Source organism: Rana temporaria, chromosome 11 (genome assembly GCF_905171775.1).
Source record: "Rana temporaria chromosome 11, aRanTem1.1, whole genome shotgun sequence".
NCBI lineage: Eukaryota > Metazoa > Chordata > Amphibia > Anura > Ranidae > Rana > Rana temporaria.
The window spans coordinates 124,208,994-124,235,753 of record NC_053499.1 but is presented as its reverse complement, the minus strand read 5'-3'; the positions used below and the strand labels follow the sequence as shown (position 1 = coordinate 124,235,753).

The 26,760-nt window shown below is 42.6% G+C and overlaps 1 protein-coding gene across 3 annotated transcripts in view; it reads right to left on the bottom strand.

Moving 5' to 3' along the window:
• Positions 1–26,760, bottom strand: part of MACROD1 (mono-ADP ribosylhydrolase 1) — a 1,095,428-nt gene that overhangs the window by 8,136 nt on the left and 1,060,532 nt on the right. For 2 of the 3 annotated variants that reach the window (XM_040329046.1, XM_040329048.1), the window contains 4 exons: positions 24,314–24,435; positions 19,925–19,955; positions 19,769–19,842; positions 11,829–11,910 (listed from right to left, as the gene is read on the bottom strand). In XM_040329046.1, the coding sequence (XP_040184980.1) occupies positions 11,829–11,910; positions 19,769–19,842; positions 19,925–19,955; positions 24,314–24,435 (309 nt within the window). Of the gene's footprint in view, positions 1–6,689; positions 6,721–11,828; positions 11,911–19,768; positions 19,843–19,924; positions 19,956–24,313; positions 24,436–26,760 lie in introns of all 3 variants that reach the window. The other variant, XM_040329047.1, reaches the window with a different exon arrangement.

Genomic DNA, 26,760 nt, shown 5'->3' with positions numbered 1-26,760 from the left:
AAGATTTAGGGATGGAGACACATGATTATAGATGGTGCTCCAGGCTACAATTTTCCTGCAATGCTCACCCACAATGTTCATTGAAGATTGCAGAGCTCTGGTGGACCTCTGCTGAGAGAATAAGGCTTTCACATAGAGTGCAGAGGTCTTTATCTGCAGGCCTATTACTGCACACAGACCTTTCTGCTCAGGCTTCAGGTGCCTTATGCCCTGTATACACAATCGGACCTTTGTCCGACCAAAGTCACATCGGAATTCCATCGGAGGAAAAGAGAACATGTTCTCTATGTAAACTTCGATGGAATTCATCAGAATTTCCAATGGAATTACTCCGATGGGGCATACACTCGGAATTTTCCGATGGAAAAAGTCTGTCGAACTTCCGATTGTGTCAGTGTTGCCAACCTACCAGATTGAAATTTACTGACACAACACCCAAAATTTACTGGCACAGACAAGTTTTTACTGGCATGTCCAAAAGTTGCAAAATTACAGTTTTAAGTGCAAATTAGAGTATTTAGGCTACAAACAAATACAATGTGCAATTAGCAATATGTTGTTAGGTAGATAATAAGGCAAAAAACATAGGGCCAGATTCACAGCGGAGATACGACGGAGTATCTCTCAGACTATCTATGCGACTGATTCATAGAATCAGTTACGCATAGATAACCCTAAGATCCGACAGGTGTAATTGTTTTACACTGTCGGATCTTAGGATGCAGTACCACGGCCGCCGCTGGGGGGAGTTTGCGTCGTAAACCAGCGTCGGGTATGCAAATTAGGAGTTACGGCGATCCACAACGGTTTTTCGCGTTCGCTACGTCGCTGCTAGTCTAGTTTCCCGTCGCAAAGTTAGTTGTCGTTTTGGGGGCCGTATGGCCGTCGTTCCTGCGTCGAAATTTAAAAATCAACGTCGTTTGCGTAAGACGTCCGGGAATACGAAAGTAGGCTACGCACGTCGCCATTCGGAAAAATGACGTCACTTCGCACAAAGCACGGCGGGAATTTCGAAATGGAGCATGCGCAGTAGGTCCGGCGCGGGAGCGCGCCTAATTTAAATGGCACACGCCCCTTTAAATTACGCGGGCTTACGCCGGAGGCCGCCGGCGTAATTTTTCACGCAAGTGCTTGGTGAATCAGGCACTTGCAATGAAAAATTGCGGCGGTGTAACGTTACGCCGCGGCGATTCTACCTGAATCTGGCCCATATTTCCTATTTTAGTTTCAATAAAGTAAGTACCTTATATACCCGAGTATAAGCCGAGTTTTTCAGCACATTTTTTGTGTGCTGAAAATGCCCCCCTTGGCTTATACTCAAGTCACCTTTTTGCGCCTGATCTCCTGGATTTGGGGGCCCGGTACTGGCCGGCCGTAGATCCCTTGGATCCCAACCTTAGCACACATGTAGCCCCACTCTTCCTCTACAAGTGTGCAAAGTTTGTTGTCCGGGGGACCAACAGCCAGGGAGCACCGATTTTTCAAACCCGTGCACCCCTTCCATAGACTCCCATGTTAAACAGTAATTTCTCCAGTGATTTTGGGGACCCGGTACTGGCTGGTCTTGGGTCCCCTGGACCCGGACCTTGGCACACATGTAGCCCCCTTTCTCCTCTACAAGTGTGCAAAGTTTGTTGTCTGGGGGACCTACGGCTGGGGAGCACCGATTTTTCAAATCCGGCACCCCTTCTATATACTCCCATGTTAAACCTCAGTTTAGTCATGGACACAGTGAGGCATGGGCATAGTGAGGCATGGGCACAGTGAGGCATGGGCACAGTGAGGCAGTGTGAGGCATGCAGATGGACACCCTAGGCTTATATTCGAGTCAATACTTTTTCCCAGTTTTTTTGTGGTAAAATTAGTTGCCTTGGCTTGTATTCGGGCTGGCTTATACTCACGTATATATGGTAAGTAGCTCAGGGACAGGCTTTAGGAGGGCAAGAAATTAGAATGGGAGGCACACACATAAAATCGACTCTCACAGTGACACTGTCAGCAGTGTGCAGTAGCACAGATGACGATGAGACCTCATTGACACAACTCATTGTCCAAGCCCAGTGATCCCTCCAGTCCACTCTAGTCTAAACAGCACTAACGGTCCCAGCCTGCCTTTTCCATAACGCAGACCCGCACACAAGGCTCTGGCCGCTCTGCTTGGCTCCATTGCACCATGACATCACGCGGCATGCTCAGGCACCACCTCCGCCAGAGCCACCCAATCACACTGTAGTAGGCACTCAGATGGCCTCAGCTCCGGAACCAAGCTGAGCGTCACAGCCATATTTTTTACTGGCAACCTTTTACTGGCAGGAGAAAATTGCCTGTTTTTTACTGCCTGCCAGTAAAATTACTGACAGTTGGCAACACTGGATCGTGTGCAGGGCCGCCATCAGGGGGGTACAGGCAGTACACCTGTAAGGGGCCGAGGTCCCCAGGGGCCCGGCTGGCAACTCCCCTTTTTTAAAAAAAATTGTATAACATTTTTTTTTAATTAAAAGGCCCAGAGGTCCCCAGGGCCCCCGGATGGCAACCCCCTTTTTTTATAAATGTTTTTTTTTTTTATTATATACTTTTTTAATTTATTTTTTTTATTTTTTATTTTTATTAAAGGGCCCAGAGGTCCACAGGGGGCCGGAGGTCCCCAGATGGCAACCCCCCCTTTTTTTTTTATAAAAAAACATGTTTTATATATTTTTTCTTATTTCTTTTTCTTTCTAAGGGGCCCCAGAGGTCCCCAGGGCAACCCCCCCTTTTTTGTTAGTCAGCATCCAAAGCCCCCTGACCTCAATTTGTGGCGGCAGCAACCCCCCGCTTCTCAATTCGTGGCACCCCCCTTTCTTAATTCATGCCCCCCGCTTCTCAATTAGTGGTGGCACCCCCCTCTTCTCATTTTAGGGGGGCAGCACTCCGCCCGGTTTTCTGCTCCAGGGGGCCCATGCCTGAAGCTGTGTAAGTGGCCCCATAATGCCTGATGGCGGCCCTGCCTGCATGTGTATGCCCCATTAGAAACAAAACCATTGGTAAAACACTGAGCACTTACTGTTATGTTACACCCAGAATCTATATACAGGGGGTCTTCAAAAAGTGTCCACACTTTTATATTTTCGTTGGAAACAGTGGGGGCAGGAGTGTTGCTCAGGGCATTATAAAGTGGGTACGACGCTTGGAAAAATGCATCGCAAAGGAAGGTGACTATATAGAAAAGTGATGTCATTTGTTTTTAAAATTCTTAATAAAAAGAGTTTAAAAAAAGTGCGGAAACTTTTTAAAGAACCTTCTTATATCATTTTTATTAAACTACAATCGGGCTTAATGCAAATATTCTCATCAACATGCTCAATTGCCCATAAAGTTTTATTTGCTTTTGATTTTTAAAATTTGATTTTTCAGTTTACTGAAAGGCAATTCTGGAACAAATCAACTGATTTTCCCACATACACATACTTTATTGATTTTTAAGGGAAGTTTGACTATAATTCAATTCACAATGATTATCACACGGGCTATTTATTCATAAAAAAATATATAATTGGCTTCTGCCTGGTAATAATTGCAAGTTATTTTAGGGGTCTATAAAAGAGAACAAATAAATTGAGTCATTTGATTTGGTGATAAAATGCAGATTCATAGCAAAATGAAGATAAATGCCCATTTTATATGAAAACACTTTTATTGCTCTTTATCTATGCAAATAGAACATTTATAGTAGTGATGCAAGGGGAATATGCTTTACAACAGGGTTTGACAAATTTGCTTGGAATCTAGGAGCCAGCTAAAAAAGTTAGGAGCCAGAAAACGCACCCCGTCCCGACGAGCTTGCGCGCAGAAGCGAACACATACGTGAGCAGCGCCCGCATATGTAAACGGTGTTCAAACCACACATGTGAGGTATCGCCGCGATTGGTAGAGCGAGAGCAATAATTCTAGCCCTAGACCTCCTCTGTAACTCAAAACATGCAAGCTGTAGATTTTTTTAAACATCGCCTATGAAGATTTTAAAGGGTAAAAGTTTGTTGGCATTCCACGAGCGGACACAATTTTGAAGCGTGACATGTTGGGTATGAATTTACTCGGCCTAACATTATCTTTCATAATATTAAAAAAAATGGGGATAACTTTACTGTTGTCTTATTTTTTAATTAAAAAAAGTGCGCTTGTAAGACCGCTGCGCTAATACGGCGTGACAGAAAGTATTGCAACGATCGCCATTTTATTCTCTAGGGTGTTAGGATAAAAAATATATATATAATGTTTGGGGGTTCTAATTAGAGGGAAGAAGATGGCAGTGAAAATAGTGAAAAATGACATTAGAATTGCTGTTTAACTTGTAATGCTTAACTTGTAATACCAACGGCCACCACCAGATGGCGCCAGCTCACATCTGGTGGTAATAACTTTTAATACCAACGGCTCACCACCAGATGGCGCCAGCTCACAAAAAAAAACAAAAAAACCTTCCAAGCCAAGTCGCCAGGACACTATTTCTAGTCGCCATGGCGACCTGGCGACCGGGATTTGTCGAGCCCTGCTTTACAATGTATTTTTTATTTTTAAAATGTTTTAAATATTTTTCAATTAGGATTCAATAAAAAAAAAAGTGTGAATGATGTGTGCAAGTTGTGTGAATCTTATGTGAAAATATTTATAAATAGACCCCAAGAGTTTATAGTTTGTAATTGAAACCGTAATCTTTCTACACAGATAATAGATTTTTATCTCAAAAATTGTTGAGTGGGATGATACCAACCTGACATACACACAGTCACTGGAAACAAATGTGCCAATCTGAACTGAGTTCATTACAGAATAGAATAGCAAGGATATAGTAAAAGGTTACATAAAAACATTCACAGACAAGCACTGTAGTAATAAATCATACAATGTATCGAATAAAAACACACTGCTGCTTTACATTAAAATGATTTCATTTAGAATTGTTTTGCAGGGGACATTAATTGGGCAATGGGCATGACAATTTGCTGCAAAGCGAAGGCAGAAGTATTAATCCTTGTCCCTGTCTAATATTGCATATTTTCCCTTTTGTCTCAGATATGTCCAGTAGCATTCTACTCGAGGAGCTGTTTACAATGAGCATCACTGCATTTGAAATGATGGTTATTTGGTATTATACAAACAAAACACATATTACGATGCAGCATTACATAAAATAAAATGAACTGTCAAGGCAAGAAGATATAGCATTATTCAGAGTTCTGAGCCAAAAAGTCCTCAAAGACACACAGTTGGAGTGGGAGGGGGAAGGTGACATTGGCATCCAGAAAGTACTGTATACAAAAAAAAAAAATAGTTTTGCACAAAACTAATGAATAATTATAACATTGTGTAAGGTCATAGTTAGTAAGGTTGAATAAAGACATCAGTCTATCCAGTTCAACCAGTGGGGGTGTATGTATGTATACGTATTTATGTCCCTACCATTGCCCAAATTCCTATATATTGCTCTCTCAGATGCCTAGCTAAAGGTTTTTTGAAAGTAGCGATCCTCCCTGCTGACAGCACCAATTGTGGGAGGGAGCTCCACATCCTTACTGCTTTAACAGTAAAGAACCCTCGACATGGTTTAAGGTTAAAGTAGTTGTAAACCCTTTGCTATACCCAGTGAAGTGAATAGCCTCAGGTTAAACACAGAGATGAAGCAAATAATCCTACATAAGTTTTACTTGTATATCTGCTGTCTTCCCCTTTCTACACTCTTTGAAAAGTGCAGATTGTGTTAGAAATATTTCTTCATCTTTCATCAGCACATAGGGGTGGGTGGGGAGACTGGACTTACACTGTGTGAGAACTAATTGGAGGAAAGGGACCGATGGACCGTTTTCATCGGTTAACCGATGAAGCTGATTGATGATCCGTCGCGCCTACACACCATTGGTTAAAAAACGATCGTGTCAGAACGCGGTGACGTAAAACACGACGTGCTGAAAAAAACAAAGCTCAATGCTTCCAAGCATGCGTCGACTTGATTCTGAGCATGCGTGGATTTTTTAACCGATGGTTGTGCCTACTAACGATCGTTTTTTTCCCATCGGTTAGGAATCCATTGGTTAAATTTAAAACAAGATTGCTTTTTTTTAACCGATGGTTAAATAACCGATGGCGCCCACACATGATCGGTTTTGACAGATGAAAACGGTCCATCAGACCATTCTCATCGGTTTAACTGATTGTGTGTACGCTGCATTATTGTCAAATGTTCTTTTGGTCATTTTTAGGAAATGTTAGGGCAGGGGTGGCCACATGTGGCCCGCGGAGCCCTCTGATGTGGCCCGCGACCTCCTGCTCTGGAATGGTAGGTTGGCAAGCCCAGATCGCAGGTTGCCGCACCCCTGTGTTAGGGGATGTTACCTTCGCTTGATGAAAGCCAACAAATAGAAACTGACATTACACAAATATTGCAAACTTTATGGATATTATTTGTTACTTTTGCGCGAATAATGAGACATTCGTAAAGTGGCGCTATGTAAATTATACAATAGAGCCAAACCTACAAAGCAATTAGTATGCATGTAAAATTTGACATAACTTTGCAATACACTAATTTACAGTATTAATGAACACATTCGTATTAGAGATGTGAGTACAGCAAACATTGTAAACACCATTAGCGGCAGGCACTTAGCACACACTAGCAGGTTAGATGTCTGACTTTCACACGATGATCTTACCCTGAAGACTGACGAAGGCTTCTGTTTTATGCTGGAAAAGCACATAGAGCTGTAATCTGAGCAAATCGATTAACCTGTCTCATATCCACATTATTTGTCTCTAGATACTAGCATGTCTTCCTGCAAGCTGACATGTGCATCACTTGATAACAGAATCATGAATATAACCAGCAGCTGCTTGAATTGTACAGATATGAGAGGTGGATTTAACCCACAGTGATTTCAGCTGCCTATCTGCCTTCTCATTGTAATTGGGAAGTTCATATTTATCTATGTAAACATCCATCAATAATAATTGGTAAGTTTTCATGATGTTCTTATGACACTGCCCCTGGGCTCCTTTCTCTTCTCCACCGGTATGGTTTTTGTCATCTGGGATGCTTTGACTATTTTCCACATATACAGATTATTTGAAACGCAATTACTAATGTTTCATTACATCTACAACTGAATTCCAGATGTTGATTTTATTGCATAGTTACTAGAGCTGCACGATTAATCGCGGAGAGAATCGCAATCTCGACTCCCCCCGCCCACGATCTCCCCGCAGGGATGACCAGCGATTCTTTTGTTTCACGGCCGGTTCCACGTAACTAGCGCCGATATCGGAACCGACGTCAGCAGCCTGCGCCGCTGGATGGATGCCTGGGCTTCTCTTACAGATCTGTTCAACTGTAGTGTGTATCCATGCGCCACCCAGTGGTTGCCGGCGGTACTGCTTCTGATGTATTAATCTTTTTTACAGTTCTGTACAACTATGTGTATCCATGCGCCACCCAATGGTTGCTGGCGGTACTGCTTCTGATGTATAAAAAAAAGAGACCAGTGATATGTCTATAATGTTAAAGACCATATAACTCTATCAAAGTTTGATTCTGCTTTTTTCATAGGAGTTGTATGGTCTTTAACATTATAGACATTTCACTGGTCTGTTTTTTATATATTAATATTTTCAGATAAATCACAGGTTTATTTATTTATTTGGGTATTTGGGGGGGGGGGGGGTTCTGGCATTCAGTTTTTGAGAATCGTGATCTTTAGTCTAAGCAAAAGAATCGTGATTCTCATTTTGACCAGAATCGTGCAGCTCTAATAGTTACATAGGTCTAGCTTGGACTAATGTATACAGTAAAACCTTGGTTTGCAAGCATAATTTGTTCCAGAAACATGCTTGTAATCCAAAGCACTTGTATATCAAAGCATTTTTTTTACAGGGTATAAAAGAGAAGAGAGGCACCTCTAAGTGTAGCAATAAGTTGCTAAATGTTGTACCTTCATTAAATCTAATATTAATAATATATTGTTACACTTAGAGGCTCCTCTCTTCTCTTTTATACTCAGTTGTGACATGATGCTACTCTTATATCAAGACATCGCTTGTATATCAAGGCAAAATGTATTAAAACATTTTACTTGCCTTGCAAAACGCTCTTAAACCAAGTTACTCTCAAACCAAGGTTTTACAGTATATACATATGCCATATCTGTGGGATCCCTGTGGAAGTTGGAAATAACGGTAGTAATTGCATCTACTACTACTACTACTATAGTGATCCCCACTGACTTCCAGGTCCTGCCTTGAATGTCTGCCCTGCTGCATAGCAGCCACAGATGGTTTCTCGCTTGGCACTATCACCATTTACAGAACACCTTCCAATTTTCTCAATGAATGCAAGGTGTTCTCGGATTGGTTGAGATGGAGTTTGTGACATCCCCACCCTGCATCTCCTCACCCAATCAGAAAATGCAGGGTGTTCTGTGAATAGTACCCATGCCAGGCAGGTGACCCCCTGTGGATACTATGCAGCAGGGGCAGTAGCATGGCCCTAGACCTGGAAGACTAGCAGTGTAGTGGCTGTGATTACTGCAGTGATTTCCAGGTTACACAGGGATCCCACAGATATGGAATATGCATATTTACATTTGTCCAAGCTGGACCAATGTAACCATGCAATAAACTTGTCAGCACATATTACATCAATGTTGTATGCTCTGACCAGTCGGGACTTGTTGCAGCACCCTTTTAATCACATGGTCAATTACAGTATGGTGTGCAAGGGGAATATACCACATACCTCTAACTAATGTCTTCTGTTTGCATTATTAAAGAAGAATTCCTGGTATGGATATTTTATACATAGTTACATTGGTCTAGCTTGGACCAATGTAACTATGCATACTGTATATTGTCCCATACCTGGCTGATGCATGTGCAATCTGTAAATCACTGAAGCAAACACCACTACTCCAATGATCTCCACTTACTTCCAAGTCCCATGCTAAGTGGCTGCCCTGCTGCATTCTGAACTAGGGATGCGCTCCGGCGTGTTCACAAACTTCACGTGCAGAGCCCGCCAGGAAGTCAGTAAGGCGCTGCGCTAAACGCAGGCAGGGAGACACTGTCTCAATGCGCGGCAGAGATCGGGAAATGTCTCCCTGCCTGTGGTTATCGCAGTGCTGTACTGACTTCCTGGCGGACTCTGCACGTGGAGTGTGCGAAACACGCCGGAGCTCATCCCTATTCTGAACACAGGAGGATGGAACCTTAGCACAGGCTCCATTCAGAGATTATCTTGCATTCGAATTAATGCATTTAGCGTTTTCTGAATGAACAAGGTGGAGTACGTGACATCACCTCCCCGCCTCTCCACCTCATCCAGTCAGGATGCAGAAAATGAAAAGCATTGTCTGAATGGCAACTGTGCTGAGTGACCAAATTCCTGTGTTCACAATGCAGCAGAGTCAGGTTTAGGAGATATCCCCCTGTATCTGCATGTGCCAAAGTCATCTGCACATGCGCATTGAAGCAATGGCACATCGCATGCGTGGAGTGACGTCACCGCGCCTCCGGCCAATCACAGCGATGGAGCCCTTGATACTCGGAAGTAACTCTGGGTGCAATGTCGCTGTCCGGAGCTGTGCTCCAGGACCACTGGGGGGGGGGGAGGGGACTTCGATCTGAGGTAAGTAATACATAATGAGCTAGTATGCTATGCATATTAGGTCATTTTGCCTTTGTCTTGACGTTTTTTTTGTTTGTTTTGTTTTTAGGGTTTACAACCACTTTAAGGCCCCTTTCACACGAGTGGAGTCCACTGGCTGATCCCCGCTGAGCTGGTGGATGACAGGTCCGTGTCCACTCCTCTATGCAGAGTGGACATAGACACAGTCTTGCTCTCCTCTATGGGGCAATCAGATGGAAACAGACCGCCTGTCCATTCCATCTGATCCGATCCGGTGGACGAATGGGGAATAGAACCACCATCTGTCTTGGTTTTGGTGGACAGGATTGAATTGGATAACAGCGGGCATCAGCAGACACGTGTCCACTGACATCCGCCTCTCTATAGAAGAGACTAGAGGAACCGATCAGGTCTGCCTGAAAAACGAACAGGCGGACCTGATCGGACAGCCCGTGTGTAAAGCATTTTTTTAAATACTTACCTGAATTTGGTTTAGAATTAAATTGGAGTTATATCCTATCACTGAGCCTGCTTTTCTCCAATATATCCATAGCAAAGGCTTATATACTTCCTCATACAAGGTCAATTGCTAACCCGCTCATCATTTCAGCATCTTATTTGGTATTTCATCTTTTAAAGCTGCATTTTCCCTGAAGTCTATATAAAGCCGTCCACGGCAGACTAAACTGAACAGGCAAATTCAAATTTTCGCAAGAGAAGTTGGCACATCCAGGCTGCTCCCAGCAGCAGTTTGGTTGATATACTTTCTTATTTATTATTAAAATGAAAACTGTACTTTCTTTTTGGGTGAATGACAGATTGAATGCAGTGCAGACTTTTCAATTCTTAAAAAAAGAGTTGGCTTTAAAATACAAAGATGTTTATTTTTTTTTTAATTAAGGACTGTTGCCGTATTGTATTCTAGTTATTCGGATCACACTTTTATTTTTTTTTCACAATTTGAAAAAACAAACAAAAGAATAGGCTTCACTACAATAAACTGTATGAAATAAATACATTTAGAAGTTAAGGTCTAATATAAGTTAACAGACTCTTGCAGCACTCAACTGAGAATTGTAGTGAAGCACTACAGATGGAGTGGGAGTCTTTGCCGCAACAAGTCCCAGAAATCCCCAGAATCGCTGCGTAGTCCCACAGCACCCCAAGTCCTTTGATCCGCTAACATCTCTTAGCATGGATTGCAGCTGTCCCTCCTCTTGCCTGTGAATTATGTTTTCTCTATCTCAGTGGAGACTTCATTATTCTTTTATGAAGTGATTATCTAAACCAATCGTGGGCATCCAACGTCCCTCCAGCTGCTGCAGACTTTTAAGTTTCAGCATGCACTGACTACTAGGAGCCGACGGGGCATACTAGGATATTTATGTCCTGAAATGAGGGGGGGGGGGGATGTTGCCCATGGCTAAATAAACACTTAACTGCACTCCATATTTATATTTTATTACAAAACTTCATCATCACTCATTTCCTGAACTATTTTTATGCATGTTCTCACTAACAACCCTGTGATCATGCTATCTGTAAAAGTGAATGTAAGCCCTAATTAGATGACATTTTGTTGACTACAGCACTATGTATCGTAATCAATTGTCATTTTTTTTCTTTTGTAAAATACTGTTTTCACTCTTTTTAATCTTTTTTTATCCCACTGCTGCTGATTTCCTTCAGCCACCTTTCCATTTTTTGTTTATATATTTATTTATTGCTTTTTGGCAGCGTGTGAGTTTCCTCCCTGCTTTTAACAATACCGTCATGCAGTTAATACTTAAAGAAAAACTTTTGGCGCCACAGAGGCCAAAGCAAGGTATGCTCTGTGCCAAGCTGAATATTTAGTACATGAATATGCTGTACGGCAAAACTTCTTTGTGGTGTCCTATGCCAATTTAAATTGAACAGCAAAAAGACAGTTGAAAGACATTTACTGTGTTTATTGACTTAGGAAGGATTGTTATTAAATGATGAAACTGTTTCTTGTTATTCATTAATCGGGGTTAAGAATCCATTATTCATCTTCAGTTCCAATGAAACCTCCTTCAAACAAGCCTGCTCCACCTGTGCCATAAAGGCTTGTAATACAATCATTTACCTCTATTATTCAGCAAATATAAAGAAAAGAATAAATGTTTTATATTAAAAACAGTGAGAACTAACTTACCCAAAGGGAAATATTCAGGAAGCTTCTTGAGATAGATGTCTTCATCTTTCTCCAGGAAAACGCAGATGATAATACGGTCAAACTGAGAAGAAATGTACACATTGCCATATTAATATTTCATTATCTTGCTTTTAACCACTTGAGGACCGCCGCACGCAGATATACGTAGACAAAATGGCACGGCTGGGCACAAGGGCGTACATGTATGTCCCCTTTAAGAGCCCAGCCATGGGAAACGCAGCGCGCCACCGGCGGCGCGCTCGCGACCCGGTCCTCTTCTCAGTGACCGTCCTCACGGGAACAGCGGACCCGATCGCCGCCGGTGTCCCACGATCGGGTCACAGAGAGGAAGAAAGGGGAGAGGTAAGTGTAAAGAAACCTCCCACAGTGCTTCCTAATGTGGCTGTCACTGATTGCCTGCTCCCTGTGTTAGGGAACGACCAACAGTGACGTCACACGCACAGCCACGCCCCCTACAGTAAGAACACGCTCTTAGGGCACACTTAACCCCTACAGCGCCCCCTCCTGGTTAACCCCTTCACTGGCAGTGTCATTTTTACAGTAACCAGTGCATTTTTATGGCACTGTTCGCTGTAAAAATGACAATGGTCCCAAAATAGTGTCAGATGTGTCCGCCATAATGTTGCAGTCACGATAAAAATAGCTGATTAGAGAGAAGATAGTCATCGCTCCAATTTGGTATGTGGATAAATCCGTATCCTCTCAGAGAAACCCAGGTGCCGGCAATGCACGAAGCAATTGTAGAAAGAAATGTTTGGACAGCCGCACTCTGGAAAAACCTTCTCAGTTGCCTTTTATTGATAAAAGTTATCAAACACCATACATCACAGCAAAGACAGGGGCATACAGCTGACGTTTCGCACTATCAATCAGTGCTTACTCATAGCTATTTGAAATTGCTGATTACTAGAAAAAAAAATTATTAATAAAAATGCAATAAAACTATCCCTTATTTGGTAGATGCTATACATTTTGCGCAAACCAATCAATAAACGCTTATTGCAATTTTTTTTACCAAAAATATGTATTAGAATACGTATCGGCCTAAACTAAGGGGAAAAAAATGTTTATATCTTTTTTGGGGATATTTATTATAGCAAAAAGTAAAAAAATATTGATTTTTTTCCACAATTGTATTATTTTTTGTTTATAGCGCAAAAAATAAAAACCGCAGAGGTGATCAAATGCCACCAAAAGAAAGATCTATTTGTGGGAAAAAAAGGACGCCCATTTTGTTTGGGAGCCACGTTGAACAGCCGTGCAATTGTCAGTTAAAGCGACGCAGTGCCGAATCGCAAAAAAGGACCAGGTCCTTTACCTGCATAATGGTCCGGAGCTTAAGTGATTAAGGAACCTTTCATGGCAGGGAAATATGATCTGACTTTTCTGATTTGTTTTTGAAGGAACAAGCTCCAGGACTGTCTAATTTTTTTTTCACTACTTGGTGAATCACTAAATTGGAATAGTCACCAAGTGGTGAGTCACTAACCTGCACATAAAGATTTAATCACTTCAGCCCCAGGCCATTTGGCTGGCCAAAGACCAGAGCACTTCGACACGGCCTCGCTTTAAAGTGGATGTAAACCCACTCTCGTCCTTTCTATTCTACTGCCATAGTGCTGATCTATAAGGATATAGACGCCTCCTGCATGTATCCTTACCTGTCAAATGTCTCCCCTCTGTCTGTTATAAGAACTGAAAAACTGCAGATTCTGTGGGTGGGTCTGTTGTCTGGAGCTCTGTGGGTGGAGTCGTGATGTCAGAAGACCCCCCGCCCACCTCTACACTCCCCTTACACTAAATTCTGCTATGATCACTAACATCCAGTCAAAATCCAGAAAAGTAACCACATGACTTCAGAAAAGGAGTGGGGGTGGGAATTAAAAAATAATGCCTGTCTCAGGCTAGTGCATGAGATATGTAAATAACCTGTCATTCAAAGGGGGAAGAACGGACAAAAGTTTTCTCCTGTTTGTCCGTTTATCTCACTGAAAAAAAAGAGGATTGCTCAGAGCTGAATTAACTCGTTGTGGCAAGACTGGGCACAGATGATAAGAAATCTTTAACTCTACATTGTGACGTCAAAAAAAAAAAAGGGTTTACATTCACTTTGATGCAAGTCTTTTTAAAATGTTTCAAATATTTTTCAATTAGGATTTAATAAAAAAAAGCGTGAATGATGCAAGTTGTGTGAATCTTATGTGAAAATATTTAAATAGACCCCAAGAGTTTATAGTTTGTAATTGAAAACCGTAATCTTTCTACACAGATAATTGTTTTTTATCTCAAAAATTGTTGAGTGGGATGATACCAACCTATCTGACATACACACAGTCACTGGAAACAAATGTGCCAATCTGAACTGAGTTCATTACAGAATAGAATAGCAAGGATATAGTAAAAGGTTACATAAAAACATTCACAGACAAGCACTGTAGTAATAAATCATACAATGTATCGAATAAAAACACACTGCTGCTTTACATTAAAATGATTTGATTTAGAATTGTTTTGCAGGGGACATTAATTGGGCAATGGGCATGACAATTTGCTGCAAAGCGAAGGCAGAAGTATTAATCCTTGTCCCTGTCTAATATTGCATATTTTCCCTTTTGTCTCAGATATGTCCAGTAGCATTCTATTCAAGGAGCTGTTTACAATGAGCACGGCAAATCTTATACTCTACATTGTGACATCAAAAAGAAAAAAAAAAATCGGGGTTACATCCACTTTAACTGACAATTGCGCAGCGTGGCTCCCAAACAAAATTGACATAATTTTTTCCCCACAAATAGAGATTTATTTTGATGGTATTTGATCACCTCTGCGGTTTTTATTTTTTGCGCTATAAACAAAAAAACAGCGACAATTTTGAAAAAAAAAGCAATATTTTTTACATTTTGCTATAATAAATATCCCCCAAAAATAAATAAAAAAACATTATTTTTCCTCAGTTTAGGTCGATACGTATTCTTCTACATATTTTTGGTAAAAAAAAAATCATAATAAGCATTTATTGATTGGTTTGCGCAAAAGGTATAGCGTCTACAAAATAGGGGATAGTTTATGGCATTTTTATTACTAGTAATGGCGGCGATCAGCAATTTTTATCCTGACTGCGACATTATGGTACATTATGGACACGTTTGTTGCTATTTTGGGACCATTCACATTTACACAATGATCAGTGCTATAAATATGTAGCAAATTGGATCACACTCTGCTGTTTTTTTTGCCTTCCTCTGGATCAACTGTGGGTATGGAGTTGGGTGTATGGGATTGTACTATGTTTTTTATTTTGTTTGTTTATTTTTTTGTGGTTGAACTGGATGGACTACATGTAGTACTGCAGTGTGGGATGTGTCCCTTTCTGCAAACTGAGGAATAAACTATGCAGGCTGCCATCTCTTCTTCTTCTGCAAATGCTATTGCTCTGGCTGTCATGCTGACTTTGTTACTTCAATGCTTCCTTATCTGCATTCTTGTTCCAGGTCAGTGACTTTATTAGTATTGAAGTCAGTGGATCGGCATTAGGCCTGGTAAATAACATTTTCAGGAAGGTAAACTATGGCAGTCTCCAAATTTATCTCATGACAGCGGTTTTATAATTTAAGAACTAATGTGCATATTCTGAATCGTTTGTACCTGTTTATATCATCTTTCATTCATAATAAATATCTAATTTGTTTTAAACTAATTACAATATTAGACATTATAAAGATTTTCAGCAGAGTTGGTCTGAAAACTTAGTGAGTGAGTAACTTGTATAGCGCAACAAATGCGAACTTAATCGCCTCAAGGCGCTTGGCATCCAGCGTCATACAGGTCTTTCAGAAGAGGTGGGTCTTTAGTTTTTTCCCAAATGCCCGATGGTTTTCCTCCAAGCGAATGGTAGTGGGTAGAGCATTCCAGAGCCGTGGTCCTTGGACTGAAAATCTACGTTCTCCCTTTGATTTGTAGCGGGATTTAGGAATTTGGAGAAGGTTTTGGTTGGTTGACCGAAGCACGCGCTTGGTGACGTAGGGTTTTATTTTCTCGCTTAAGTATTGGGGAGCGTTCCCCTGTATACATTTGTGGGTGAGGCAGAGCTTCTGGAATGTCACCCTGTCCTGTACGGGCAGCCAGTGGAGGGACCTCAAGACTGTGGAGACTGATTCCCACGGCTTTTTACCTGTTACCAGTCTGGCTGCCGTGTTCTGGATGACTTGTAGGCCCCGTACACACGATAGAATCCATCCGCAGATAAATCCCAGCAAATGGGTTTCTGCGGATAGATCCTATGGTGTGTACACGCCAGCGGATCTGTTTCCGCGGAGAAATCTCCTCTGGGATGGATTCCAGCAGATCGAATATTTGTTGTGCTGCACAACATATCCATCTGCTGGAATCCATTCCAACGGATGGATCCGCTCGTCTGTACAGACTTACCGGATCCATTCGTCCAAAGGGATTCCCCGCGCGCGTCGTAATGATTTGACGCATGCGTGGAATTCCTTATATGACAGCGTCGCGCCCATCGCCGCGTCATAATCGCGGCGACGGCGCGACACGTCATCGGCAGAGGATTTCCGCGCGGATTTCAATGGGATGGTGTGTACACTCCATCCCATCGAAATCAGCGGATATCTTTGAGAGGATTTATCCGTGGAAACGGTCCGCTGGACCGTATCTGCGGATAAATCCTCTCGTGTGTATGGGGCCTTAGACGTGAAATCTGGTATTTCGGTAGTCCTAAGTAGAGGGAGTTTGCGTAGTCGAGTCGTGAGTTGATTATTGTTTCAACCACTACTGCTGTGTCCTCTTCCGGGATGAAAGGGATGAGTCTACGTAGCATGCGGAGCAGATGATGAGAACCCCTGACGACTGATCCTAGTATTTGTGCATCCATCGTCATGTCTGAGTCAAAGATGACTCCGAGACTTTTGACTTTATTGCTTGGCGCGATAGTATAAAAATATTTTCAGCTCTTCTGACCCCAATGCTTAACTATTCATAACTAACCTTCTGTATGAGGGAGCAGATCCACTGCAAGCTCACTGTCAATTATTATAAATGTATTTTAACAAGCTGTTTTTTTTTTGTTTTTTTTACAACAGTGATGCTTTAAGCTGGCAATAACACTTTATCTAAGCTGAACCTTTAGGCCGGGTTCACATATATGCAAATTGGATGTGGGTTTCCTTGCATCCAATGACAGGAGAGTGTGACCGGGTCTCAATGGTGCCAGATCACACATCTACGATGGGCTGCCACGGTCTGCATTTGGAAAGGGTCCTGTGTGGCTTCTGCTTCGATTCAGGTGCGAAGTCAGGCAAAAAATCGGCCCTTATTTGTACTTGAATCAGTGAACAGGGACACACCGGACCCCATGCTGTGAGCCATGGCTGCATTAACCTAAAACTTAATCAAAGGGGACGTGAACCAAAAGGTGGAAATTTGCTATGTTATAGGGGACACTTAGAAATGTGTGCCTGAGCAATGCCTCGAAAAATCTACCTTTTGTCTTGAATTCTGTACCTTAAAGTTATTGTAAAGTCTCAGGTTTTTTTCAATAAAAATAACAAACATTAACAAACCACGTACGTGCTTGGAGATGCTTACAGGCCCCCGACACCATGACACACATTTGGGGTACTTGCCCAAGAATTACCCCCTTCTGGGAAAAAAATCCTCCATCTTTATGACACACTTGTGTGGGACAAATTCCCAAATGAACCTCACATAACTATACTGTCTATGTTGCCGGGCTCCTATAAGCAAATCAAAAAGAGCTTAATTTTTGGATTGCTGCTCATTCAGTTATCGCTAGATTGTTGCGCCAAATGGTGATCCCTTCTCTAACTGATTGGACTTGTGAAATGGACATTAGAGCTTACAATCTAAAATGGGAGGGTCAATTGATACAAAAGGTAATAGCTGTGGTTTTCCAGCATGCCGAATTAACAGAAGTCGGACATTAGGCCCGCTTCCTTCGGACAGACTGCTGTACACACTAGAACATTGCTGTACACACTGTAGAACCAGCCAATACTGGTCGATATTCGGCTTGTATGTACCAGACATTAAAGTGAAGAGTTGTCATGAATATTGCGCAATTAAACTTCTACCCCAGCTCAAACGAAGGGACAGAGCAGAGCAACTGTAAGGACCCGTGTACATAAGCTTTTAATTGCTTTAGAGCTTTCTACTTCCTGATACAAATGGAAATGCAAAAAACAGCTTGAAGCAGCTTGAGGCTACTTAGAAGAAGGTCCTATGTAGGTCAGCAGGAGACCAAATGCAAGTGAGAAGCACTAACGAAGGACCTAATGCCCCGTACACACGAACGGTTTCCCATCGTAAAAAAAATCGATGGCTTTCCAGATGGAATTCCTCTCAAGCCTGCCTTGTTCGGTGAACTTTTGACTACCAAGAACGCGGTGATGTACAACACTACGACGAGCCAAGAAAAGGAAGTTCAATGTTTCTGAGCATGCGCATTTTTTTCCACCTGGAAATTGCATACAGAAGAACGGTTTTCCTGTTAGGAAAAAAGAGATCCTGCTCTCTTTTTTTTCCCGGCAGTTTTTCTGTTGGAAAAAGTCTGATGGAGCATACACATGGTCGGGATTCCCGGCCAAAAGCTCTCATCAGACTTTTTCCAACGGAAAAAACGGTCGTGTGTATGGGGCATTAGAAGGACCTTAAGGCCTCGTACACACGATCGAACATGTCTGCTGAAATTGGTCCGCGGACCAGTTTCAGCAGACATGTAAGGTCGTGTGTACGGCCGACCGGACAATTTTCCAGCGGATCGGACAGGTTTCCAACGGACGAATATTTCTTAGCATGCTAAGAAACATGTCCGCTGGAAGCCTGTCCGTCGGACATGTTCGGTAATCTGTACGACTTACCGGACATGTCCGCTCGGCCAAAAGCCCTTGCATGCGTCAAAGTGATTTGACGCATGCGTGGAAGCATTGACCTTCCAGGGTCGGGGGGGGGGGGGGGTGCTGACGACAGTGACATGTCACATTAAAGAAAGTTGAGAAGCGGGGGGAGGGGGTGTTCTGCTGTTGGAAATGACTCAGCCAGCGAGTTTAGAAGCGGAGTGAGGGGGCGAAAATTACTTCTCACCAGAGGCGGGGCCTCTAGTAATTTGGGGGGCCCTTTGCAGCTTTGCGGGACCCTAAGCGGCTTGCATAGTGAGCCTATAGCGAGAATCGGCCCTGCTTGGAAGCATTGAACTTAGTTTTTTTCAGCACGTCGTTGTGTTCTGACACGATCGGTTATTTAACCGATGGTGTGTAGGCGCGACGGACCATCAGTTAGCTTCATCAGTTAACCTAGGACAACTGTCCTTCAGACCGTTTTCATCAGATGGACTGATCGTGTGTACGAGGCTTTAGAAACATCTCATTCTGACCTCCATACAAACTGAATAGACTGAACAGCTGACTTTTTTTTTCAAAAGGCATAAGCTTAAGGGGTAATTTATGACTAATAGCCATTTTAATTTCCTCAGCACTCTTTAATGCAGTATGACAAAATTCAGTTGCTATTCCATTCCTTTTTGTAACGCCATTTGTCCTTGCATTACTTTGTTTTCCATAATTCTTATAATGCTGTCTGCCTTTTGTTGTGTTTTTTGTGAAAAAAATGAAGGATGTCAACTGGAAGTTACACATTTCTAAAGAAAAAAAAGAAAAGAAAACTATGTCACTGCACATGGTGAATAGACCATGGCAAGAGTGAATGTGTTCTGTTTTCTGTCTTTGTTATCTTTGTGCTGTGTTTATATAAATCTGATATTTCCCCAATGTCTCTCTAGCTTTCATCTGCCTCCTCCTTTCCGGGAAAAAAAAAAAAAAAAAACAGCACATCACAATAATTTATTAGCCATATATTAGTTTTAAGCCTCTTCTATTTAGACCACCCACCTTGTCCTTGTGTTCCTCCAGATAGCTCCTAATGGTTTCCAGTGCTACATCCGCAGCCTCCTCGGAGGGGTATCCTGGTTGAAAAACACAGTATATAAAAACAATTAACGTTCCCAATATGAAAAACTTAACAAACACCATAGGCTGCACACTCACCAAATACTCCAGTAGAGATACATGGGAAAGCCTATAAAAAGATAAATATTTGTCACTTAAAATATTCTTAATAATTTAAGTTATTTAGCTTTTGGCATTTTATTTGTGGACTTTTTGTACATGTAAAAGAAATTAGCTAGATGTAAATAATAATAATAAAAAAAGAAAACCCAAGGATGAACATGAACTTTAAATTGGTAGCCACTGGTAGACCCAGGATGAAAAAGAGAGCACTCAATTGAATAAAAATCCAAATTTAATACCTTGCGGATTTAGTATTAGCTTTCGCTTTGGACTGATGTGCACTTTTGACAGGTAGGCTCTTTGTCCTTCTTTTATCTCTTCTCCAACTCCTTTCTCTTTCTCTATCTTTCTTTCTTTTATTATGCTGTCTTTTTTTTTTCTATCATTATTTCTCTTTCTCTCTTATTATTTTGTTTATGTTGTTTTTTTTTGTTTTTTTTTATTATATGAATAAGGAACAAGTTTTGCATACATATGTTGTTCTTTTCCTTTATTTTGACAAGAATAATATATATTCTTTATTATTCTTCCCATATGTTGGATTTTATTTTAAAATGTTTTGATTGAACCTAATTGTAATGGTTTCTTAAACCCTCTTAGGTATGTTATATAGAGGATGGTTTTGAAGTTGTCCTCTTGTTATCGGGTTATTCTTATTATCTATTAAAAGGGAGGTGGGATGATAGGGGTTATTCTGCCTCTTAGGGCACAGAGTGATCCCATTAGGGATGTCGGGGGGGGGGGGGGGGGGGTTCGGAGTTTGCCCTAGGCATCTATCCTCCTTATAGATCTAAACAATCTATTATATTTATTAAAATTTCATGGGTCTGGATTGGATTATACGGATTATAGTATCTCTGGAGGTTGGGGAGGACAATTGGGTTGGATTTTGTTTTCTTCAATATATTTATTCTTTTTTGTTATTCACAATTTATTTTAAGTTTTAATGGTACTTTGTTTCAATGTGGAATGGAAGGGCAGGAAATGAACTAAATGTACCATGTTGTTTTTGACTGTATGCCACACTGTAATAGGTTTCATTGATGTTCATTACATTGTAGTGATTTTTTTCCTGAAAATAAACTTAAACTTAAATGACAAAAAAAAAAAAGAATAAAAAAAAAATCCAAATTTATTTAACATCACAAAAACATTCAAATAAAAAAATAAAGGTACATATAATAATTCCTTAAATATATGGTATTGTCCCACCTAGGTAAAGCCTATTTGAACACATGAGAAACCCTCTAGGTATGTCCACAGATGTGATGGACTCTGTAGCTTGTAAATGCAAAAGGTCTTACAAGAGATCAAAGTAGCTGTAAATAATTCTATTACCGTTTTAAAACTTTATACGAAAAAAACAAAACAAAAAAAAACACACATAATATCTAGCCATTGAGATTTATTTTTTGGATTGCAAACTGCAGAACACTTACATCACTATATAGAGAAGATAGACGGGAGGTTTATTCTGTTCTTTATTTCTAAGATTAGTCATTGGTGCCATACGGTTATTTATTTTGTTGATTAGATGCAATTAATATTAACAGAAGAATAATAAAAGTCATAGTGATCCATGGTTTAGTTTGATAGCAAGCATAACAAGAGTAAATGTATTATCACACAGGAAGGCTACAGTCAATACTTCTATTGAACCACTAGAGGTGTTCATGGTCTGCGATGATAAATGGACAGAAAAGAGAGGGGGGTGTGAGAGGAAAAAGAGGTAGAAAATAGATGGAAGAATTACAGATTTGTTAAGCCTGACAATGAATGAATAGGAAATGTAAAGCAGCTAAGTACTAGAGAATTTTAATTAAGGGTATATATTATAAATCTAAAGCTTTACAAGCAGTTAAAGTTGTAATAAACCCTCAGTGTTGTTTTACGCTCAATACCTTGAGCACAAAAAAATAAACATTTACCAGTAAACTCATAGAGAAAATTCTTAACCCTAGCACTTGCAATTTACATTGCTGCTGGTTCCTGCTCTCTTTTTGCTGCTTTCCTGAACTTCCAGTCTTTACAGGAAAAAGTTAACCATGGACAGTGCAGTCTCAAGCCAGTCTGTTAGCTTGGGAGGGGGGTGAGGAAGGAGGAGCAGGGGGGTGCCTTGCCATCCTAGGCTATAGGGCTGTGTGTTTCTATTGATACACATGAGTGTAGAGAGACATAGCTTTAGTCACTGCATGCAAGGGTGGCTCCCTAGCAGGGGTGGACTGACAACTCATGGGGCAATAGGAGATTATGGGGCCCCTGGGCAATAGGAGATTTTGAGGCCCCCGGGCAATAGGAGATTATGGGGCTCCCAGGCAATAGGAGATTATGGGGCCCCTTCGCAATAGGAGATTATGAGGCCCCCGGGCAATAGGAGATTATGGGGCTCCCAGGCAATAGGAGATTATGGGACCCCCAGGCAATAGATAATGGGGCCACACAGTATACACACACAGTATACATACACACAGAATACACATACACACACTGAAAAGGTACTGGAGAGGCGGGGCAGCTATAATCTTGGGATTTTTAGACCAAAAGGATGTTGGTAAGGGACTTTTCAGGGACAGATGTAAAACAACACAGATTTTTACATACTGTCCCTGGTTTTACTGAGGCTGGCAACACTGATGGGGCCCGAGTGCCCGAATGGTCAGTCCGCCCCTGCTCCCTAGAATGTTGCAAGGGAAAGCAGCCACCCTAAAACATAAAACCTGGGGAAGTGGTCACGGCACCAGCTTAGACTGGACCATAGGGCGTTATTAAATGATAAACAAGCTGCATACTCAGTAAGGGCCCTTTCACACAGGTGGACCAATCGGTGCACCTGTCAGTTTTTCAGGTGGACCAGACTAGATTATACAGTCTCCTCTATGAAGCGGCGGGTGTCAAACCCGCCAACATCCGATCTGATCCTATTCGCTAAAAACAGAGGAATGGGATCTGTTCCACATCTGCCTGGTGGATTGGATCAGATGGCAGTCGGGTATAAACGGACCGTTTACATCCAACCACCCATAGAGGAGAGCGGGCTGTGTCTGTGTGGACAAGCCATTCACCTGCTCACCTGGGATCAGCAGACAGATATCCTGCTGAGCAGGCAGACTCTTATGTCCCGTACACACGATCAGGCTTTTGCCCGGGCCAAACTCACATCGGAATTCCGACGGAATTCCATTGGAGTAAGAGAGAACATGTTCTTTATGTAAACTCAGACGGAATTCCTCGGAATAGCCGATGGAAAAACTTTGATGGGCAAAGACACGGTCGGAATTTCCGATGGAAAAAGTCCATCAGACTTTGTGTAAGGCCGGGTACTCACGAGCAAACATGTACGGTTAAACCGGTCCGTCGGACCGTTTTCACCGTACATGCCTGCCAGAGGGCTTCTGTACGATGGTTGTACTAACCATCGTACAGAAGTCCGCGCGTAAACACTACGCGGGGCGTGTCCGCATCGTCGCCGCGGCGACGTGGGCGGGCCTGCCATTTAAAGGCTTCCACGCATGCGTCGAAGTCATTCGACGCATGCGAGGGACGGCGGGCGCTCGGACATGTACAGTAGGTCTGTACTGACGACCGTACATGTCCGAGCGGGCAGGATTCCAGCGGACGGTTTTAAAACACGTCCAGGAATATTTGTCTGCTGGGAAAAGGCTCGGCGGGCAAATGTTTGCTGGAATTCGGCCCGCTCGCGCCTACACACGACCGAACATGTATGCTGAAACTGGCCCGCGGACCAGTTTCAGCATACATGTTTGGTCGTGTGTACGGGGCATAAGGGGCTTAAAGCAACACTAAAGGCAAATGTTTTTTTTTTTTTAATAACAAACATGTTATACTTACCTCCACTGTGCAGCTCGTTTTTCACAGAGTGTCCCCTAACCCTGTCTTCTGGGGTCCCTCAGCGGCTGTCTCTGCTCCTCCTGGCAAAAGCTTTCCACCTTCATGCGAGCGACCTCGCATAGTGGAAAGCCTTTGCGAGTGCGCTCCCGTGATACAGCGGCGGGCATAGCCGCCGACTGTATCACTCAGCCCCGCCCCCGGCGCGCCACGTCATACGATGTGATTGACAGCAGCGCCAGCCAATGGCTGCGCTGCTATCAATCCGTCCAGCCTAGCCAATCAATGGCCAGGCTGGGAACCGAAGAGGATCACGTGGACGTGTGCGGGACTTTCGAGGGGTGAGGTAAGTAAAACGGGGGTACCATCAGATGTTTTCTCACCTTAATGCATAGGATGCATTAAGGTGAAAAAAACATTTACCTTTACAACCCCCTAAAGTCATTAAATCAGCTGCTGAAAGTGAAACAAATTGAGAACTTAAGATCACTTTAATGGTAACTACTGTGAGTATCTCACCACTGAGCGGAGCTTGCTCTCAGATGCCAGGTACATGCTGTTCTTGTAGCAGTTACTCAGATCCTCCTTCTGCTTGGGCCCCGGATTTCCCTCAGCCACTGGGCCCACTGTATGAATGACATCTAGTAACAAGAAACCGTACATTACAATATACAAAGAAATACAGCACCACAGCCAGTAATGGAATGATGGTTTAATCCTAGGGAGTGAACATTTAAAGCCAGAGTGTTATAAAAAAAATCTAATTCCAATGAGTAGCCTACAGGTCCAAGCTTGTTCAACTTGCACTAGGAAGAAAGACAAGAGACTGAGCTTAATCTATTACAATTTAAGGCAATTACAAGGTACTAGCATGAGATGACACTTGTATATGGTGGACGTTATTCCAGTACACTTCAGACAAACCTGAAAATTTGTTAGGAAATACATACAGAGGCCTCATACGTACATAGCATATTAATGTCATAACGACAGTGATTCTGTATACCGTATTGACCCTTCTGCAAATAACTATGGTCACATGGCATCTGGTGTTTGAATTCCCTCCTCCCTCCTAAATCAACATGCATAGAGATCGGGGTGTCTAGGCTCAAAACAAAGAAAACAGCTCATTCTACACACCCATTCTAATATAACACTCCCCTCATAATACAAGAAATTAGATTAAATTAACCCCAACCTACCACCCAGTAGTAGGCTCCAGATAGCAGGACAAATGTTTGGCTGCAGTGCTTCCCACTTAAGACCCTCTGAAAAGCCTTTTTTTTTTATCTGCTGTAGTTGAACTCAAAAAGGTAAACTCAGTAGTCTTTCTAGCTGTAGCACTACCCCCAAAGGAGCTGCTGGTTTAGATTTGGGCCTGCCGTTACCTTACTGTTCCATACGCTCGTTTCAGGGGTTGTCCTCGAAGAGTTGTCCATAAGAATGTACGCACCAACACTAATACCTAGATTCAGGTACGGCGGCGCATCTTTCCGGCGGCGTATCGTATTTATGCTACGCCGCCGTAAGTCAGAGAGGCAAGTTCTGTATTCACAAAGCACTTGCCTCCTAACTTACGGCGGCGTAGCGTAAATGGGGCCGGCGTAAGCGCGCCTAATTCAAATGAGGATGAGGGAGCGTGTTTTATGTAAATGATTCGTGATCCGACGCCGTCCGTGTACATATCCCAGTGTGCATTGCTCCAAAGTACGCCTCAAGGACGTATTGGTTTCAACGTGAACGCAAATTACGTCCAACCCCAATCACAGACGACTTACGCAAACGACGTAAAATTTTCAAATTTCCATGTGGGAACGACGGCCATACTTAACATTGACTAGGCCAACTAGGGGCAGCTTTATCTTTACGCCGGCGTACCTCTTACGGAAACGGCGTATCTTTACTGCGACAGGCGCACGTATGTTTGTGAATCGGCGTATCTAGTCATTTACATATTCTACGCCAAACTCAACGGAAGCGCCACCAAGCGACCAGCGGAAAAATTGCACCCTAAGATACGACGGCGTAGGAGACTTACGCCGCTCGTATCTTAGCCTAATTTAAGCGTATCTGGTTTCCAGAATACGCTTAAATTTACGACGGCGCTGATTCAGACTTATGACGGCGTATCTACTGATACGCCGCTGTAACTCGCTCTGAATCTGCCTAAAAGTCTCTTTCAAAGGTTTTATCAGGCAAAGTTCTCCAACAGAGGGGTAGAGGGATAGGGAAAGACTCAGGTACTTTTGCTTTGCAGATCACTGGTACCACTTAAATCCAGAGGATTAACTTAGCTCCACACTGGATTTCAGCAACCACCAGATAGGCCTACTCTCACCGGCCTAGCAGCTGGTGCGAAGCTCGACAAAGTCTCTGCCACAGACTTATAAGTGTCTTCAAGCCATCCCACGATCTTCTGCCACAATATCTTGCAACCGACTGCACACTCGATATAGTTCCAACAAAAGTTACACGACTCACGGTGCCAAGAATCTTTCAGCCGAACCGTCCATCAATTGAATCCCACTGGTTCAGCTTCCTTCCATAGATAAGGTAGCGAAGGATCATTCCTGGATCAGTAGGCCCCAGAAACTCCTGGGCCTACTCTCAGCAGCTAGGCCACGGGCCAGCCGGCCCAGAGGCTACGAAACAGCTCAACATCCCTGAGGCCAGGAGGGCCATCAGGTCCGGATCAGAAGACGAAACCCGCCAAATGGCGTCTGTCCCTTAAGTACCCCTTCTCAGCACGCACAGCGGGTTGACCACGCCGCCTGAGCCACTTCTGAGAGAAAGATACCCAATACATCCAGCCTGTTGCCTTTTCAACCGTGACCTGTGGTGACAGTGACACCCACAGTCAGGGGGAAACTTGTGCAACCCAGCTGAACTAAACAGAACCAACAATTTAGAATAATTATTCTGAGCCAAAACTACTGCTCAGGCAACTACAATTTAACACAAAGCGC